This window comes from Pelmatolapia mariae, linkage group LG4, assembly GCF_036321145.2.
Source record: "Pelmatolapia mariae isolate MD_Pm_ZW linkage group LG4, Pm_UMD_F_2, whole genome shotgun sequence".
Classification (NCBI taxonomy): Eukaryota; Metazoa; Chordata; class Actinopteri; order Cichliformes; family Cichlidae; genus Pelmatolapia; species Pelmatolapia mariae.
Genome location: NC_086230.1, coordinates 618,203 through 635,751, shown reverse-complemented (window position 1 = coordinate 635,751; position 17,549 = coordinate 618,203). Strand labels below are relative to the sequence as shown.

Genomic DNA, 17,549 nt, shown 5'->3' with positions numbered 1-17,549 from the left:
CATAAACAACTGGTTTACAACCATTCCGCCCACTCTGCAGCCTGCTAACATGAACGCTTGACTGGGTTTCCAGATGTGGTTTGGTTGTAATGCTACTTTGTAGCTTGCTACACTAAAACAAACATGATGCTGTTGTAGTCAATAATCCTGTTTAGTGTATATTAATATTTAATAATATAACATGGATATTAAAGCTGTGCTTAGCAGTCACGACTAACTAAGCAGTACAGAGGGCGACTGAGCACTCAGCTCTGCATGGTCCCGTGTTTGTGATGACAGTGGAGGACGTGTGTTTTCCAGCTCTCTCTAACTGGTTCTGATGGACGTCCAAAGGTCACAGAGTTTCAAAGGACTGATGGTGTAGGTCACAATATGTGCTCCCCTTTTCCAGGTGGGTGAGGGCAGCGTGTGTGGCTCTCTTCCTTCTGTAGGCCAATGAGAGGAGGGGTGAGGCGTTGGTGCAACATGAAACTGTTGATTTCCTGTGGCTGCTTCAGAGGTTGAAGGTGGTGGAGCACATGCTCTGAGAACACCACCTGGAATCCCGACTGGTCCGGGAGCTTTGTGTGGGTTGACCTTTTTCAAAGGATAATGTCCCATCAGCAATGCTAGGATCAGTGTGGTAGCCTGACTGCCCTCTCCAGGGCATGAAACAGCTTCCTTAGTATAGCTCATCTGAACACTGTTTTCCTTTTATAGTCAGGGATGCAGCAGAGCTGCTGGACTCCACTTTATCCTCGTAGTTCCTCTTGGGCTTTCCCATGGAATTCCAGAGGTCATACCTGGCTGATTTTTAAGCTTCAGAGTTGTTGGAGTTTAGGCAGAGGTTAGCACACCTGCCACCATTTACCCAGGGTTTCCAGTAGATCTCTAAGACCTGTCCTGTAAGACCTCCTCAGCTTCAGTTTCCTGTTCCTGAACCTGAAAACTGAAGCTTTTTTATTCTTTGTTTGAGTCTTGAGTCAGGCAGCAGCAGTGTGGAAGCGTGGTCTTCCTCCCCAAAGGCAGTGTGGGGAGGGTTTGTGACACTTGAATGAACCGCTGGTAGCATTTTCATACCTCTGGGTTTAGAGTTCTCTAAGCCAATGACAATGATGTACAGTTCATCCAGGGCCTATCAGCTCGTGGGGGGACGTGTTGAGGAGAACTGAGGTCATTAAATGTAGACTCTGCACATCAACATCCAGCTCACAATTCAATTCAGTTTTGTTTATATAGCTCCAAATCTCAACAACAGTCACCTCAAGGCGCTTTATATTGCACAGTACAGTCCCCTCCCCTGCCTGACACCTGTCTGTGTTTCACCTGTTGAGCGGTGAGCCTGTCCGGTGTGAGGAGGCTGCTCCGCCCAGCACCATGTGAACAAACCAAAGCCCAGGGGCAGAGCATAGTGTCCATGATATGATGACGTGTTAGCGTCACATCTCGCTGTTCATGCACATGATTTAAGTACGACTCCATGATTTGATCCGAATGATGAAATAGACTTTGCACTGGCTCATTTTTGGTGTGCCAGTCACATGACACATTTGTTCCTTATACCTTAAGTGTTACAGGGTGTTACGCTGGAACCTGGCTTTTATATTTAGGGAGCTGTGGACTTTTCCTCTCCTCACTCTCCCACAAAATCCAATCATGAATATTATATTCACATGAATATAAATTGTGGTTTGGGGCCTTTTTTCCTCTGTTAGTTGTACTAAGCAGCAGTCTGCAGCACCTTTGCACTCTGACAGTTTCCCACCCTGTCCGTCCTCAGGCCAGCGTGTCCCTGAAGCGACTCAGGGTGTTTCTGTCACACGAGGAGCTGCAGGTGGACAGTGTGGAGCATAAAGCAGCAGAAGGCTGTGAGTCCCCTTTCCTGTAGTACCATATACTCTAATCCAGAGACACAGCCGTGTGTGCGCCTTTCATTCACACAGTAGGTTAACCTAGTCACTGTTCTCCTCTCTGTTCAGCCCAGCACAGCATCTCTGTGACCGACGGGGCTTTCACCTGGTCCAGGACCGAATCACCAACACTCAAGAGGTGAGTGTGTCTGTGTGTGTGTGAGTCTGTGTGTGTCTGTGTGTGACTGTATGTCTGAGTCTGTGTGTGAGTCTGTGTGTGACTGTATGTCTGAGTCTGTGTGTGAGTCTGTGTGTGACTGTATGTCTGAGTCTGTGTGTGAGTCTGTGTGTGACTGTATGTCTGAGTCTGTGTGTGAGTCTGTGTGTGACTGTATGTCTGAGTGTGTGTGAGTCTGTGTGTGTGTCTGTGTGTGTGTGAGTCTGTGTGTGACTGTATGTCTGAGTCTGTGTGTGAGTCTGTGTGTGACTGTATGTCTGAGTCTGTGTGTGAGTCTGTGTGTGACTGTATGTCTGAGTCTGTGTGTGAGTCTGTGTGTGACTGTATGTCTGAGTCTGTGTGTGAGTCTGTATGTCTGAGTCTGTGTGTGAGTCTGTGTGTGACTGTATGTCTGAGTCTGTCTGAGTCTGTGTGTGTCTGTGTGAGTGTGTCTGTCTGAGTTTGTGTGTGTGTGTGTCTGCAGGGCTCTAGAGTGCGACCAATTTGGTGGCAAATGCGACCAAATTTTTCAGTGGTGCGACTAAAAAAATTTTTTGGCTGTTCGGGTAACAAAAAAAAAATAAAAAATCTCTGCAACTCTCCGTGTGGTCAACAACAGACACGCATTATGCCCCTATCGTGGACTAAACCAATCAGAGATAGTCAGGGGCGGGACCTCTCTGATTGGCCGTGGTCCAGTTGAAATTGCAGGTGGATAGAGAGAGGTGAGTAGCTTAAATAAAGCGATATCGATTCATTAAATCCTGAATCGACTTTTAAGTATAACTGTGTTTTGTCAGAAACGCCAAATTCTCAGATTAAAGCTCACAAAACTATTTCAACAACCACCAAACAGCAAATGAGAGCAGGCACACGGATTCCACACAAAGATGTAATAAGAAAAGATGAAAAGAACAATTGATAACTTTTTTGTTAAGTTAAGCCCTGATCCGTCTGAAATTCATAGCCAGTGCTCTGACACGGTGCCATCAATCTTTGAATGCTGAAATAGCACAGTGTATCCAGAAAACACATCATATGCTGCAATAAATGCACTGCCCAAGTGTCCCCTCTCCCCACTGCCTTTCAGCAACAGACAGCAGCAAACGGGTCGTCAGGCCAAGATGATGATTAAGTTTAACATTTTCTACAATATTGATAAAGCACTTTAAGCACAAGATTGTTAGTTAATAATTTCGAAACGAATATTGTCTGTATGGACTGCAACTCCCCCCCCCAAAAAGTGCACATGTAAAACTGCGGTGTTAAGCAATGCAGTTGAAAAATTTGAGTGCGCCTAACTTTTGTGCCGGTACGCAAAAAGTTAGTCTAGAGCCCTGGTCTGTGTGTGTGTGTGTGTGTGTGTGTGTGTGTGTCTGCTGGCTTCATGTCTGACTTTCAGTTGCAGTGTGTGACTCTATGGTTACGTTTCGCTTGTACTCTGAAGCACTAACACAACCCTGTATACAAAGTGAAGTAATGTGTGAGTCACCCAGCTGGACCTCCCAGCAGCCACTGGTTTACCTCAATTTAAATATTTATAAACTTGGAAAAAACAGACTCTTCCTTAATCAGTTGTGTAAAGAGTCTGTCATTAATACTGAACATGAATGCTGCTTACATACAGCTGAACTGTGTGACTCTGTCTTTGTTCAGGCTGAATATAAATATCCCAGAAGGCTCTCTGGTGGCTGTGGTGGGACACGTGGGCTCGGGAAAGTCCTCGCTGCTCTCGGCACTTCTTGGAGAGATGGACAAACTTGAAGGATCTGTCACTGTTAAGGTGAATATATATATACACACACACTGAGATCTCACTGTCTGCTGCTTTTCCTAGATGTAGAATTCCCATTAGATTTCCATGGCAGTGCTGTTCCAATATCTGTTTCTTTATACTTCAGTCATCCAGTAGGTTTTATGCTGATGTCAGCATTTGTTAGATGGGAATCTAGTGTGGTATATGCCTGGAAACTGCAGTGTAGATGGCAGACAGCTGGTGTCATAAGCCCCGCCCTCTGTTCAACAATGGTCATATACAGTAGCGGTTTTAGATACGGGCGACACGGGCGGTTGCCCGGGGCGGCATCGTGGTGGGGGGCGGCATCACGGGCATCGGCAAAAAAAAAAAATTGCTCGTACTCATGCTGCCCCGACATCATGCCAGCGCATATTGGGAATGGCATAGGCACCGATCGGTTTTCTATCGCCCATTTGCTGGGAGTAAGGGCGCCCTCCGTTTGCGAGGTGCGCCTGCTGCTTGCGGCACAGGGAGGAGAGGGCGGGGCGGCGGGGGATTCTCTAGCTGGCTGGAGCAGCGTCTAATAACCAACTTGCAAAATAAAACAAAATAAAAACAAACCAACAACACGAAAACAGCAGACATTATGATACAGACTTATAATTTGCACCGATGTTTGTTCGAAATTCTATACGCGAAAAGTGAGCTCGAGAGCCCTCGGTGCGCCTGCGCGCTGCTGAAGTCAAAGTAAACTTTATTGTCATCTCCGCCACATACAGTCCAGTATATAGAGAGACGAGACGACGAGGCTCCAGTTACAGCAGTGCAGGTACAATAAATATAAGAAGAGTAAGAAAATAAATATACACTTTAGGACCAGGGGTAAAGGGATCAATAACAATTTAAAATGTATATTTTATATTTTGTTGATTTAAAGTCTCACACACAACCCGTTTTTAAAGTTTAAAAAAAAGAGAAAAGAAGAGGAGGAGTGTAGCGACTTCCACAGTCGCTAGAGGCCGGGGATGGAGCCTGCCTATTTGCCTGACGCGCTGTCAACTGTACGCAATAATGCGAGAGGTGGAATTGCTTGCTTGTTTATTAAAGTGCTTGAAAAGTTTACAGAGCAATGTGATCGGCTCGCGATTCAAACTCTTAAAACATCACAGCTCTAATGCAACAAGGGGAAACTCGTTGTGCTGCGGTCAACAAAAACTACGGCTACCCAGCCCTCCTCTCTGTCAAAATCAAACCAGTGAAAGACAGACTGACAATGCCCTCTTAATGTCACCGCTAGCACCCACGTGACTCCCGTTACACATCACCATAGCAACCAAACAAATGAAAACCCAGTGATCATTAAAATTCAATACATTTAATTATGGCTCCTACAAGGAGAAACGAGCAAAAGATACAGATAAGCAGATGTGTCATTGGATAATGGCAGGTCATGTATCCTAAAACATTAAGAATCAGAATACTTTCTTAATCCCTAAGGAAATTATGTGGGTTACAGTTCCTCCAAGAAGAAATGGTAAAAATAGTAACAGTAACAGACTAAACTCCAAACAATATATACAATAATATAATATTAATTAGTCAGTGTCAATTGTTGATTTGTCCTGTTCTCATTGTATGACGAATTATGATGTCTGTTTGGTAGCCGTTTGCATACTATGCATACTCTCTCTCTATTCATATATAGGGTCATATATGTGTGCGTGCGTGCGTGCGTGCGTGCGTGCGTGCGTGCGTGTGTGTGGGGTGGGGGGGCGCCAGAGGGCGTGTTCGCCCGGGGCGCCAAACAGGCTAGGACCGCCACTGGTCATATACAGTGGACATGGATATCCTCTTTTACTCTCCTTTTAAACCATCTGTCTAAAATGTGAACATTGGCTTTCTTGAAAGAGTGACCTTTGACCTTGCAGAATTAGAGCTGTCCAGGTGGCTCTTCAGTGTTGCACCATGTGTGTATTGAGTGGCTGTTTGGTTTCTCCAGTACAGAGGCCTGAGGACTACCTGCTGCACTGCACAGCATTAACTATGATTGTGTTTGGAAGTTTTTGTTTTTTTTCCCCTTAGGATTCCCTGGGGGGCGTGGCTTGTCAGGGGGTGTGGTTGGGTCTGGGGGCGTGACTGGGTCTGAAGAGCACTGGGATGTTGTACTTTGAGAAATTTCTCCTGAATTCTCTGAGAGGCTGAAGAAGCCTCTTGGATGAGAGGTGAAACATCCCTATGAAACTCAAAGAAGTCGAGTCGCTTCATTTCTGAGCTCCTTAGACTGCCATGAACCAGCTGCCTGAGGGCCCGCGCTGCCTGAGGGCCCGCGCTGCCTGAGGGCCCGCGCTGCCTGAGGGCCCGCGCTGCCTGAGGGCCCGCGCTGCCTGAGGGCCCACACAGACAGCCAGCACAGAATATTTGATCGTGTACAAAAGCACCTTTGATAAGTGATGGATGGAAGGATGCACAATTACAATGAAACTCTTTTTCACAGCAGCGTATTGAATAAATAAAATAAAGGACATGGCAGTGGCCACTTTAGTAGCGCCTGCATTCTTTGAGTACGATTATGACTAAATAGATAATAAATAACAGGCAGTCTTAATGTTTAATTAAATGTCCAATGAGTGTAAGGTGTGCTTGTGTTCCTTGCCCTGCAGGGTTCTGTGGCGTATGTTCCCCAGCAGGCCTGGATCCAGAATTCCTCTTTAAAAGACAACATAATCTTTGGTCAAGAGAGGAGACAGTCCTGGTATCAGCATGTGGTGGAGGCATGTGCCCTTCAGCCTGACCTTGAGATACTTCCTGCAGGAGATGACACTGAGATAGGAGAGAAGGTATGAGCCCATAGTACACGTCTTTGTGTGTAAAACAATGTCGACACAAAACAAGTTGGCCTCAGAGAACGTAAAACAGTTTTCGCTCTGCAGTCCTATGAAAACATCGTTACTACGTCTTACTTATTAAGAGGTGAGTAAAAGCCAAGTGTTGCTATTTAAATGCAGTTTTCTGCAGTTAACTGAGCATGTGTTGTGTCGGTTTGTAGTATCGTATTAAACCACACCTGAACACCCGAGGCCATCAGTCTTCCCAGGAGTGCACATCCCAGGAACTTGTTATCATGGTCAGACGGTGCAATGGGAAAAGGAAAACCCAAGAACTACATGTCAGACTGCAGGCCTCAGTCAGTGTGTTAAATGTTAGCGAGATCATGACCGTACGATTAGCAAAGACTCAACAGGTATTTGGAGGATATCCCCGATAAAGCTTTGACGTGGATGTGTCCCCCAGGAATTCACAGGGAACCGGTTTCTTGTTGAGGCGTCTGGTTACTGAGCGAGACCACAGACCGTAGTTTGGACAGACTTGTTGGTGTGTCTTTTGTTGCTGTTTGATGAGACCGGCAGCATTTCTACAATGATGAGCTAGCCTGCTATACTGTCTGCCTCTGACCGTCTGTGTGTCTGCAGGGAGTGAACCTGTCAGGAGGTCAGAAGCAGCGGGTGAGCCTGGCCAGGGCCGTCTACTGTGATCGTGCCGTCTACCTGCTGGATGACCCGCTGTCTGCTGTCGATGCTCACGTAGGGAAACACATCTTTGATCAAGTCATCGGCCCACAGGGACTGCTGAAGGACAAGGTGTGTGTGTGTGTGATGGAGTCATATACATATACCCAGGATCATGACTGGGATCCTGTTTGTCCCTCACAACATTGGTACTTTGCTCGTACGGGACTGTGCATAATTCTTGAACCACCCGTCTTTCCTTTATATTTTCTAGGAACTTGGAAATGTTTGCAGCACTTTATTGAAACTGAATGTGAAAGTGTGTAGGACGAGCCTTGTTCTTCTACACAGCGTAAACTCTTTTAGTTCCCATGACTAACTTTTGGCAGTCCAAAGCTCTTTGGATGTTGGCTTCAGCGAGCAGTAAATCAGCCTGTTCTCACATTTCTTATCCTTACTGTTCTTTTGCTGTGTCAGCCTTAATTCCTTGTTAAAGACACTGCACAGCATCCAGAGATAAGTTCTGGGCTAAAGTCAACCTTCTTGGTTCCAAACTGTTTTTCTGCCGGTCAGACTGGGACATCACGGTGTTTTTCTGCCGGTCAGACTGGGACATCACGGTGTTTTTCTGCCGGTCAAACTGGGACATCACGGTGTTTTTCTGCCGGTCAAACTGGGACATCACGGTGTTTTTCTGCCAGTCAAACTGGGACATCACGGTGTTTTTCTGCCAGTCAAACTGGGACATCACGGTGTTTTTCTGCCAGTCAAACTGGGACATCACGGTGTTTTTCTGCCAGTCAAACTGGGACATCACGGTGTTTTTCTGCCAGTCAAACTGGGACATCACGGTGTTTTTCTGCCAGTCAAACTGGGACATCACGGTGTTTTTCTGCCGGTCAAACTGGGACATCACGGTGTTTTTCTGCTCACTGAGCAGCCTCTGTGTTCATCCCTTGAGTTTATGTGGATTTTAGTCTTGAATGATTCGTAGTTCAGTGTTTAAAAAATATCTCCAGAAAATGTTCGGGAGCGTCCACAGCTGTCTGTGAATAACACTGACCTTGTTGTAAAAGCTGACCCAAAGGCGACCATGTGGCTAAATGGGGCCTTTCACTCACTCTCCCCCTGTTTCACTATGCTATCAAAAAGGCCCCAAAAATATTGTGTTAAAAAACAACTCCTCTGGCTTCTTACAGGTAAAACCTAAGAGACTGTGGTGGTTTCAGGCTTGTGCACAGTACTGTAGATTGTATGAAACTATCCAAACAACATAAGATGATCCAAATCCAAATGTAAAGTTGTTTTAGTTGTTGAAATTGTCTCTCAGCAGCATAGATGCTTTTAGACCAAGTTTACTAACTGTGTGTAGCCATGTACAGACTCGTGTGCTGGTCACCCACGGCTTGAGCTACCTGCCCCAAGCTGACTTGATCCTGGTCATGATGAAGGGGGAGATCTCAGAGGTGGGCTCGTACCAGCACCTCATGGCCACAGAGGGAGCCTTTGCAGAGTTCCTGCGAACTTACGCTGCAGTCGACAAAGCTGATAACAGTGGTGAGGAGTGTGTCGTGCTGCCGTGTTGCGTAGCACCGTGCAGTGTTTTGAGTAGTAGTTCTGTTAAGATGAAGTCTGATCATTATTTTATCATACATGTTTGCTGCAGCTGGTCTTCTCAGATCGACTTCATGTTTTAAATTTCCTTCCTCCATTTAGAGCCTGTGCCAAACAGCAGCATCCAACTACTGGAGAACGGCAGCGTGCCCACTCTTGCTGGGTGAGTGATTTAGGGTAAGGGTCCTGGGGGGCTGGGGTGTCTCACTAACCACATAAGTGTCCTTCTGTTTAAGCAGCAGTCCAGGTGTCTGCACTGCATCCAAACAGTCAGCCAAAGCAGACGAGGAGCTGAGCAAGAAGCCCAAGAATCCCGAGGTGGGGAAGCTGACGGAGGCTGACAAGGCCAGCACTGGGCAGGTGTGTGGATCTGCACGTGGTCGCATGTATAAATGCAAACATTTCTGTATAATGTGTCTGTGTTCAGTCTGGGATCACAGCAGCTCTCCTGTCCTCCGCAGGTTAAGCTGTCTGTCTTCTGGGCCTATTTTAAGTCCATTGGAGTGCTTCTGTCCTGCATCAGTCTTCTGCTGTTTCTTGCCCATCACCTGCTCTCCCTGTTCTCCAACTACTGGCTGAGTCTGTGGACCGATGACCCTGTGGTTAATGGCACGCAGCCTAAGAGACTAATGAGACTGGGGGTGTATGGTGCCTTTGGCCTGTCTCAGGGTGAGCATGACAGGAGGAAAAACTCATGTTTTTGTCTGGTCCAGAAGTGAGGCAACACCAAAGGTAGCCATTGTACACATCACGATGTGCAGGAAAAAGCACCTTTGCTTTTTCCTGCAAAAGCAAAGGAAAAAGCACCTTTGCTTTTTCCTGCTTCCAACACAGGCCTGACATGTGTGCTTACGTAATCACATGTCTGTTGGAAGCCAGAGCACCAGAGGACACTCGCACATCTCCATGTAGGTGCCACCGGACAGCGACGGAGGGAGACTGTGATGTGGTGTCAGCTCACAGAGCAGGGTGACCGTGTCCACCACCCGTTGACTAATAATATGCTTAGTTAACCCTGCAGCACCCCCTTGGTCCTACTCTGTCACAGCTGAGATGGTGTCCAGTAGGGCTGTTCGATATAACGCTATATATCTGATGACAATATGAAAACATCTATCGTTTCATTTTACGCTATTGTTTGATTCGTAGTGTCGCAAAATAAACTGTTTACAGCAATATGCTTTCATGGTTCTGACGGTCACTGTAGTGGCTGTATTCTCTCTTTATATTTAAAATAACCACACTACAGACGGACAGGCGACTGTTTTTACGTGTTGTCATTAGCAACAACGACGGTAAACCCAGCGTGTGGCTACGCCTTCCTCTTGTTTATTTTCCACATAAACCTTTCACAATAAAGCTGAAGAGCCTGTTGAGACTTTTCAAAATAAACTGAAATGATGACAAACAGAAGGACCAGTCCAAACAAATCAAGGACCTTATTCCTAAACGAGGGGCCGCCTCTGTAGCACGGACATGGTTTGGTTATGAAAAGTCTGACACGGACCAGAAAACTGTACGATGCACATTATGCAGCAAACCAGTCCAACACCTCAGACTCAAACACAGCAAACCTCTTCTGCCACCAACACAAGAGTCGCGTGACAGAATGTGGAGAGGGTTTACAGATGAGAAGCAAAAAGAGCCGTCAGGCGCTCCAAATACATCTTAGACTCAAACGTTAGAACAGGCTTTTCCCCGCAGCACGCCGTCTAATAAATACTCACAAAGAAAATGGCGGCCGTTACAACTTGTGTCTAAAAATGCATGCATCGGTCAAAACACTCGACTCCAGGTACACGACGCCCAGCTGGAAACACTTCACACAGGTCGAGCTGCCCGAGATTCACAGAATTTACAGAAAGTGTAACATTTTTGTGATTTATATCGTTGTCAGGACGATAAATGTCTTATATCGGGATATGAGAGTTTGGTCATATCGCACAGCCCTAGGGTCCAGGCCCCCCTTCCCCAACTCGTTCCCCTCAGCTATAGACTCAGGTCATCTTATGTGTGTTGCTGGATGCAGGTGTGTTTTTCACACAGAAATATACAAGTCATGATATTGTGCAAACTCCTCTGCTGTCCTTCAGGTGTGGCTGTCTTTGGATACTCCCTGTCCATGTCTATTGGGGGTGTTCTGGCGTCCCGGTACCTCCACCAGTCCATGTTGTACGATGTCCTGCGCTCACCTATGTCCTTTTTTGAGCGAACCCCCAGTGGTAACCTGGTCAACCGCTTTGCCAAAGAGATGGACACCATTGACACGCTGATCCCCAGCATTATTAAGATGTTCCTGGGCTCCATGTTCAACGTGCTGGGCTCTTGTGTTATCATCCTGATTGCCACACCTCTAGTCAGTATCATCATTCCTTTCCTGGGTCTGCTCTATTTTTTTGTGCAGGTGAGTTTGAAAAGGGAAACAGATTCTGCAGTGTCAGTATATTCCAGTATTATCCCCACAGTACTACGCCTCCCTGCACTGCACTGTAATTCTGACTATATAAGTCACATGTGTCTATCCTTGCTCTGTCCAGAGGTTTTATGTGGCGTCATCTCGCCAGCTGAAGCGTCTGGAGTCGGTCAGTCGTTCCCCAATTTACACCCACTTCAATGAAACCCTGCTGGGCACGTCGGTTATCCGAGCCTTCTGTGAGCAGGAGCGTTTCATCCATGAGAGTGACCAGCGCGTGGACTATAACCAGAAGGCTTACTATCCCAGCATAGTGGCTAACAGGTCAGGGAGGCTGCCGTCATACACTCTCACTGCACCACCTGCTGCAACAATTTACACCGCCTTTTAGGATGAATGTCCCTAAATTAGGATCTCTCTGAGACCGTTCATTGGAGTATTACTGCAGCAACACGAGTACATTATATTCACTTTGGACGTAGAAAAGCTCCATTTATGTTTACATGCTTTAATTTTCATGTTTCTTTCCAATCTCTGGTGAAAGGTTAAAAGTCATTTAGCTCCACAGTTTGCTCTGGTTTGTCAGTCAGCAAAACAAGTGAAGGGAACTACTGTATTTTTCATACAGTACCGGATTATGCACCGGTGCACCGGATTATAAGGCGCATTAAACAAACAAAAGAGTCAGATAAATCAAACTATTCAACTCATTCTCCTTGCTTCCTCCACTTCTGTACCATTGATTCATTAATGCTGTATTCTATCACAGCTGCTCTATTCCCATGTTGTTGCAGTATATAAATGACTAACCTCGTTTTGTGGATGGATTATCTCAGTTGTTCTCCTGACTGAAGTTTGGTCTGTTTACAGCATCCTGCATTTGTCCCTAACCATCCCTAACCATCAGGAACCCTCACGTTAACTTTTATCGAGTGGAAAAAAGTTAGCGTTCATCAAAAAGTGAACGCTACTCCAACAGAGGTCGATTATCTTGTTAATAATTTTACCTCCTCACTACGTACGACTCTGGATACTGTAGCTCCAGTGAAAACTAAGGCCTCAAATCCGAAGTCCCTGACTCCGTGGTATAATTCTCAAACACGTAGCCTAAAGCAGATAACTCGTAAGCTGGAGAGGAAATGGCGTGTCACAAATTCACAAATTTAGAGGATCATCATTTAGCCTGGAGAAATAGTTTGCTGCTTTATAAGAAAGCCCTCCGCAAAGCCAGAACATCTTACTATTCGTCACTGATTGAAGAAAATAAGAACAACCCCAGGTTTCTCTTCAGCACTGTAGCCAGGCTGACAAAAAGTCAGAGCTCTACTGAGCCAACCATCCCTTTAACGTTAACTAGTAATGACTTCATGAACTTCTTCACAAATAAAATTTTTATCATTAGAGAAAAAATTACCAATAATCATCCCACAGATGTAATATTATCTACAGCTACTTTTAGTACCATTGATGTTAAGTTAGACTCTTTTTCTCCAATTGATCTTTCTGAGTTAACTTCAATAATTAATTCCTCCAAACCATCAACGTGTCTTTTAGACCCCATTCCTACAAAACTGCTCAAAGAAGTCCTGCCATTAATTAATTCTTCAATCTTAAATATGATCAACCTATCTCTAATAATCAGCTATGTACCACAGGCCTTCAAGCTGGCTGTAGTTAAACCCTTACTCAAAAAGCATCTCTAGACCCAGCAGTCTTAGCTAATTATAGGCCAATCTCCAACCTTCCTTTCATATCAAAAATCCTTGAAAGAGTAGTTGTCAAACAGCTAACAGATCATCTGCAGAGGAATGGCTTATTTGAAGAGTTTCAGTCAGGTTTCAGAGCTCATCACAGCACAGAAACAGCTTTAGTGAAGGTTACAAATGATCTTCTTATGGCCTCTGACGTGGACTCATCTCTGTGCTTGTCCTGCTAGACCTCAGTGCAGCGTTCGATACTGTTGATCATAATATCCTATTAGAGCGATTAGAGCACGCTGTAGGTATTACAGGTACTGCACTGCAGTGGTTTATATCATATCTATCTAATAGACTCCAATTTGTTCAAGTAAATGAAGAGTCCTCTTCACACACTAAGGTCTATTATGGTGTTCCTCAGGGTTCAGTGCTAGGACCAATTCTATTTACATTATACATGCTTCCCTTAGGCAGCATCATTAGAAGACATAGCATACATTTACACTGCTATGCAGATGATACGCAGCTCTATCTATCCATGAAGCCAGGTAACACACACCAATTAGTTAAACTGCAGGAATGTCTTAAAGACATAAAGACCTGGATGGCCGCTAACTTTCTGCTTCTTAATTCAGATAAAACTGAGGTTATTGTACTCGGCCCTGAAAATCTTAGAAATATGGTATCTAACCAGATTCTTACTCTGGATGGCATTACCTTGGCCTCCAGTAACACTGTGAGGAACCTTGGAGTCATTTTTGACCAGGACATGTCCTTCAACGCACATATTAAACAAATATGTAAGACTGCTTTCTTCCATTTGCGCAACATCTCTAAAATTAGAAATATCCTGTCTCAGAGTGATGCTGAAAAACTAGTTCATGCCTTCATTACTTCCAGGCTGGACTACTGTAATTTTTTATTATCAGGAAGTCCTAAAAACTCGCTGAAAAGTCTTCAGTTAATCCAAAATGCTGCAGCAAGAGTACTGACAGGGACTAGGAAGAGAGAGCATATTTCTCCTGTTTTGGCTTCCCTTCATTGGCTTCCTGTTAAATCCAGAATTCAAAATCCTGCTCCTCACATACAAGGTCTTAAATAATCAGGCCCCATCTTATCTTAATGACCTTGTAGTACCATATCACCCTATTAGAGCACTTCGCTCTCGCTCTGCAGGCCTACTTGTTGTCCCTAGGGTATTTAAAAGTAGAATGGGAGGGAGAGCCTTCAGTTTTCAGGCCCCTCTTCTGTGGAACCAGCTTCCAGTTTGGATTCGGGAGACAGACACTATCTCTGCTTTCAAGATTAGGCTTAAAACTTTCCTTTTTGCTAAAGCATATAGTTAGGGCTGGACCAGGTGACCCTGAATCCTCCCTTAGTTATGCTGCAATAGACGTAGGCTGCCGGGGATTCCCATGATGCATCGAGTTTTTCCTTTCCAGTCACCTTCTCACTCACTATGTGTTAATAGACCTCTCTGCATCGAATCATATCTGTTATTAATCTCTGTCTCTCTTCCACAGCATGTCTTTCATCCTGTTTTCCTTCTTTCACCCCAACCAATCACAGCAGATGGCCCCGCCCCTCCCTGAGCCTGGTTCTGCCGGAGGTTTCTTCCTGTTAAAAGGGAGTTTTTCCTTCCCACTGTCGCCAAAGTGCTTGCTCATAGGGGGTCATATGATATGATTGTTGGGTTTTTCTCTGTATTTAATATTGTGCTATCTACTGTACAATATAAAGCGCCTTGAGGCGACTTTTGTTGTGATTTGGCGCTATATAAATAAAATTGAATTGAATTGAATCCTCCAGCTTCACTGTGTTTATGCTATGCTAACATAGCTGTGTCGCTAGCGATCACGTAGCACATCATTATATACCAGCTAGCCCAACTTCAGTAACCCTAAAAACGTCACTGCTGTTTAGTTTCTGTCTTCATTTATGTTGGAAGTGATAGCACAGCTGTATGTTTGAATTTTTTTCAGAAAGTCAGAACATGCTGTATCATGTTTAGGTGCTAATTTCTAACTCCGTTAAATGTAATAAATTCTGTTTTCATGGATGCCTGGATGTTAAACTTCATAGTTACACCTGGTAAAGCAGCAACGATGAACATTTTATTAAAGATGAAAGAATTTAGTCAGTTTTTAACTCTCAGTGATGCCGCAGTGTTCGTTTGACTTTGGGACCTGAAGAAGACTGAGTTTAGGACCCAGATTACTCCGCGAGGCTCCTTGAGCACAACCAGAATTCATACATAAGGCGCACTGTCAATTTTTGAGAAAATGAAAGGATTTTAAGTGCGCCTTATATCGTACAATAATCTACTTTCCTGAATCTGTGTTTCTGCAGGTGGCTGGCGATTCGCCTGGAGTTTGTGGGAAACTGCATTGTGTCATTTGCTGCTTTGTTTGCTGTCATAGCCAGACAGAGCCTCAGCCCAGGCATCATGGGACTGTCCATCTCCTACGCCCTCCAGGTAAACATGGAGAATCTCCTTAAACTGTGCATTCATTTCATACATTAAAGAAAAAGAGTGCCAAGTAGCTACAAGGAGCTTAGCCTTCCTACTAACTTAAGTCTGTTTATTCCCTAGTTTAAGCCATTTTATTGATGTTTAGTAGCCAGATTTAGTACACGAGTTCACTGAAAAACATTTATTCGATTGTATTGTTCTGGGTTTTTTAAGAATAGATTCATCCCTGTTTCATGGAAACTGTGTCCCACAGTCCTGATGTTACTTTCACAGTAAGTGACTGAGTGGGTACATTTATGAGCCCATTATGGTTTATACAGGAATACTTTTTACGAGCTCTGTTTATGGTTACCATACTTTTGTTTTTTTAATCTATGGTAAATATTCTGAAACAGTCTTATGTCAGTAATGGAATGCACCCCACTTTTAAGTTCAGTTTAAAACGACTTTTTTTATTTAAAGGAGAACTTTGTTATGTAATTTGTTCCATTTGATGTCCTTTCATTTCAGTTATATTATTTATGAGGGGAAATTCAAACAGCCCTCTGCCTAGAAGAAGGAAAAGGTTTTGTGCTTTGTTGTGTTTGTTCTTAATCTGCCAAAACTCTGATTCTGTTCATCGGGACGTTTTCATCATCAGATAAGATAAGATAACCTTTATTAGTCCCACACGTGGGAAATTTGTTTTGTCACAGCAGGAAGTGTACAGTGCAAAAGTTATGAAGCAAAAATTAGAATAAAATAAAATAAGAATAAATACAGTACACAGCTGTACAGAATAGAATAAAATACTATATACAGTAGAATAAAATATACAATAAGATAAAAATAGAATACAAATGCTATATACAACTGAGTAAAAATACAATGATGCCAGAAAAGATTATTGCACATTAGTGTTATTGCACATGTGTGGATGTGTGTGTTTGATCAGTTAAAGTCTTTGTTGTGGAGTCTGACAGCAGTGGGGAGGAAAGACCTGCGAAATCTCTCCGTCCCACACCGTGGGTGCCGCAGTCTCCCACTGAAGGAGCTGCTCAGTGCTGTCACAGTCTCATGCATGGGGTGGGAGATGTTGTCCAGCAGGGATGACAGCTTAGCCACCATTCTCCTGTCACTCACAACCTCCACTGGGTCCAGAGGGCATCCTAGAACAGAGCTGGCCCTTCGGATCAGCCTGTTCAGTCTTTTCCTGTCCCCAGCAGAGATGCTGCCGCCCCAGCAGACCACACCATAAAAGATGGCTGAGGCCACCACAGAGTCATAGAAGGTCTTCAGGAGTGGGCCCTCCACTCCAAACGACCTGAGTCTCCGCAGCAGGTACAGCCTGCTCTGCCCTTTCATGTCTGAATTATGAGTCCAGTCCAGTTTATTGTTCAGATGAACACCAAGGTACCTGTAGCTGTCCACAGCCTCAATGTCCATACCTTGGATGTTCAGTGGTTGCAGTGGAGGATGTTTGTGCCTGCGGAAGTCTACCACCAGCTCCTTGGTTTTACTGGCATTGATCTGGAGGTAGTTCAGCTGGCACCAGTCCACAGAGTCTTGGGTCAGTCCTCTGTACTCCTTGTCGTCCCCATCAGTGATGAGGCCGACTATAGCAGAGTCATCAGAGAACTTCTGCAGAAAGCACTGGGTGGAGTTGTGGGAGAAGTCTGCAGTGTAGATGGTGAAGAGGAACGGAGCCAGAACCGTTCCCTGTGGGGCCCCCGTACTACAGACGACCCTGTCCGACACACAGCCCTGAGTCCTCACATACTGTGGTCGGTCGGTGAGGTAGTCCAAAATCCAGGTAGTGAGGTGATGGTCCACTCCAGAGTTCTCCAGCTTGTCCTTCAGAACCGAGGGAAGAATAGTGTTGAAGGCACTGGAGAAATCAAAGAACATGATTCTCACAGTGCTCCCAGCGGTCTCCAGGTGAGCGAGGGAGCGATGTAGGAGGTGAATGACGGCATCATCCGCTCCAATGCCAGGCTGGTAGGCAAACTGAAGTGGGTCCAGTGATGAGCTCACAAGGCGCCGAAGCTGAGCCAGGACCAGCCGCTCCAGGGTCTTCATCAGG

At 45.1% G+C, this 17,549-nt stretch overlaps 1 protein-coding gene across 1 annotated transcript in view; it reads left to right on the top strand.

Moving 5' to 3' along the window:
- Positions 1-17,549, top strand: part of abcc1 (ATP binding cassette subfamily C member 1 (ABCC1 blood group)) — a 38,116-nt gene that overhangs the window by 12,019 nt on the left and 8,548 nt on the right. Inside the window, exons 14-25 of the mRNA XM_063471024.1 lie at positions 1,760-1,847; positions 1,959-2,028; positions 3,703-3,829; positions 6,445-6,621; positions 7,255-7,422; positions 8,673-8,847; positions 9,007-9,067; positions 9,144-9,264; positions 9,366-9,573; positions 10,998-11,308; positions 11,442-11,641; positions 15,364-15,490. Of these exons, the coding sequence (XP_063327094.1) occupies positions 1,760-1,847; positions 1,959-2,028; positions 3,703-3,829; positions 6,445-6,621; positions 7,255-7,422; positions 8,673-8,847; positions 9,007-9,067; positions 9,144-9,264; positions 9,366-9,573; positions 10,998-11,308; positions 11,442-11,641; positions 15,364-15,490 (1,833 nt within the window). The remainder of the gene's footprint in view (positions 1-1,759; positions 1,848-1,958; positions 2,029-3,702; positions 3,830-6,444; positions 6,622-7,254; positions 7,423-8,672; positions 8,848-9,006; positions 9,068-9,143; positions 9,265-9,365; positions 9,574-10,997; positions 11,309-11,441; positions 11,642-15,363; positions 15,491-17,549) is intronic.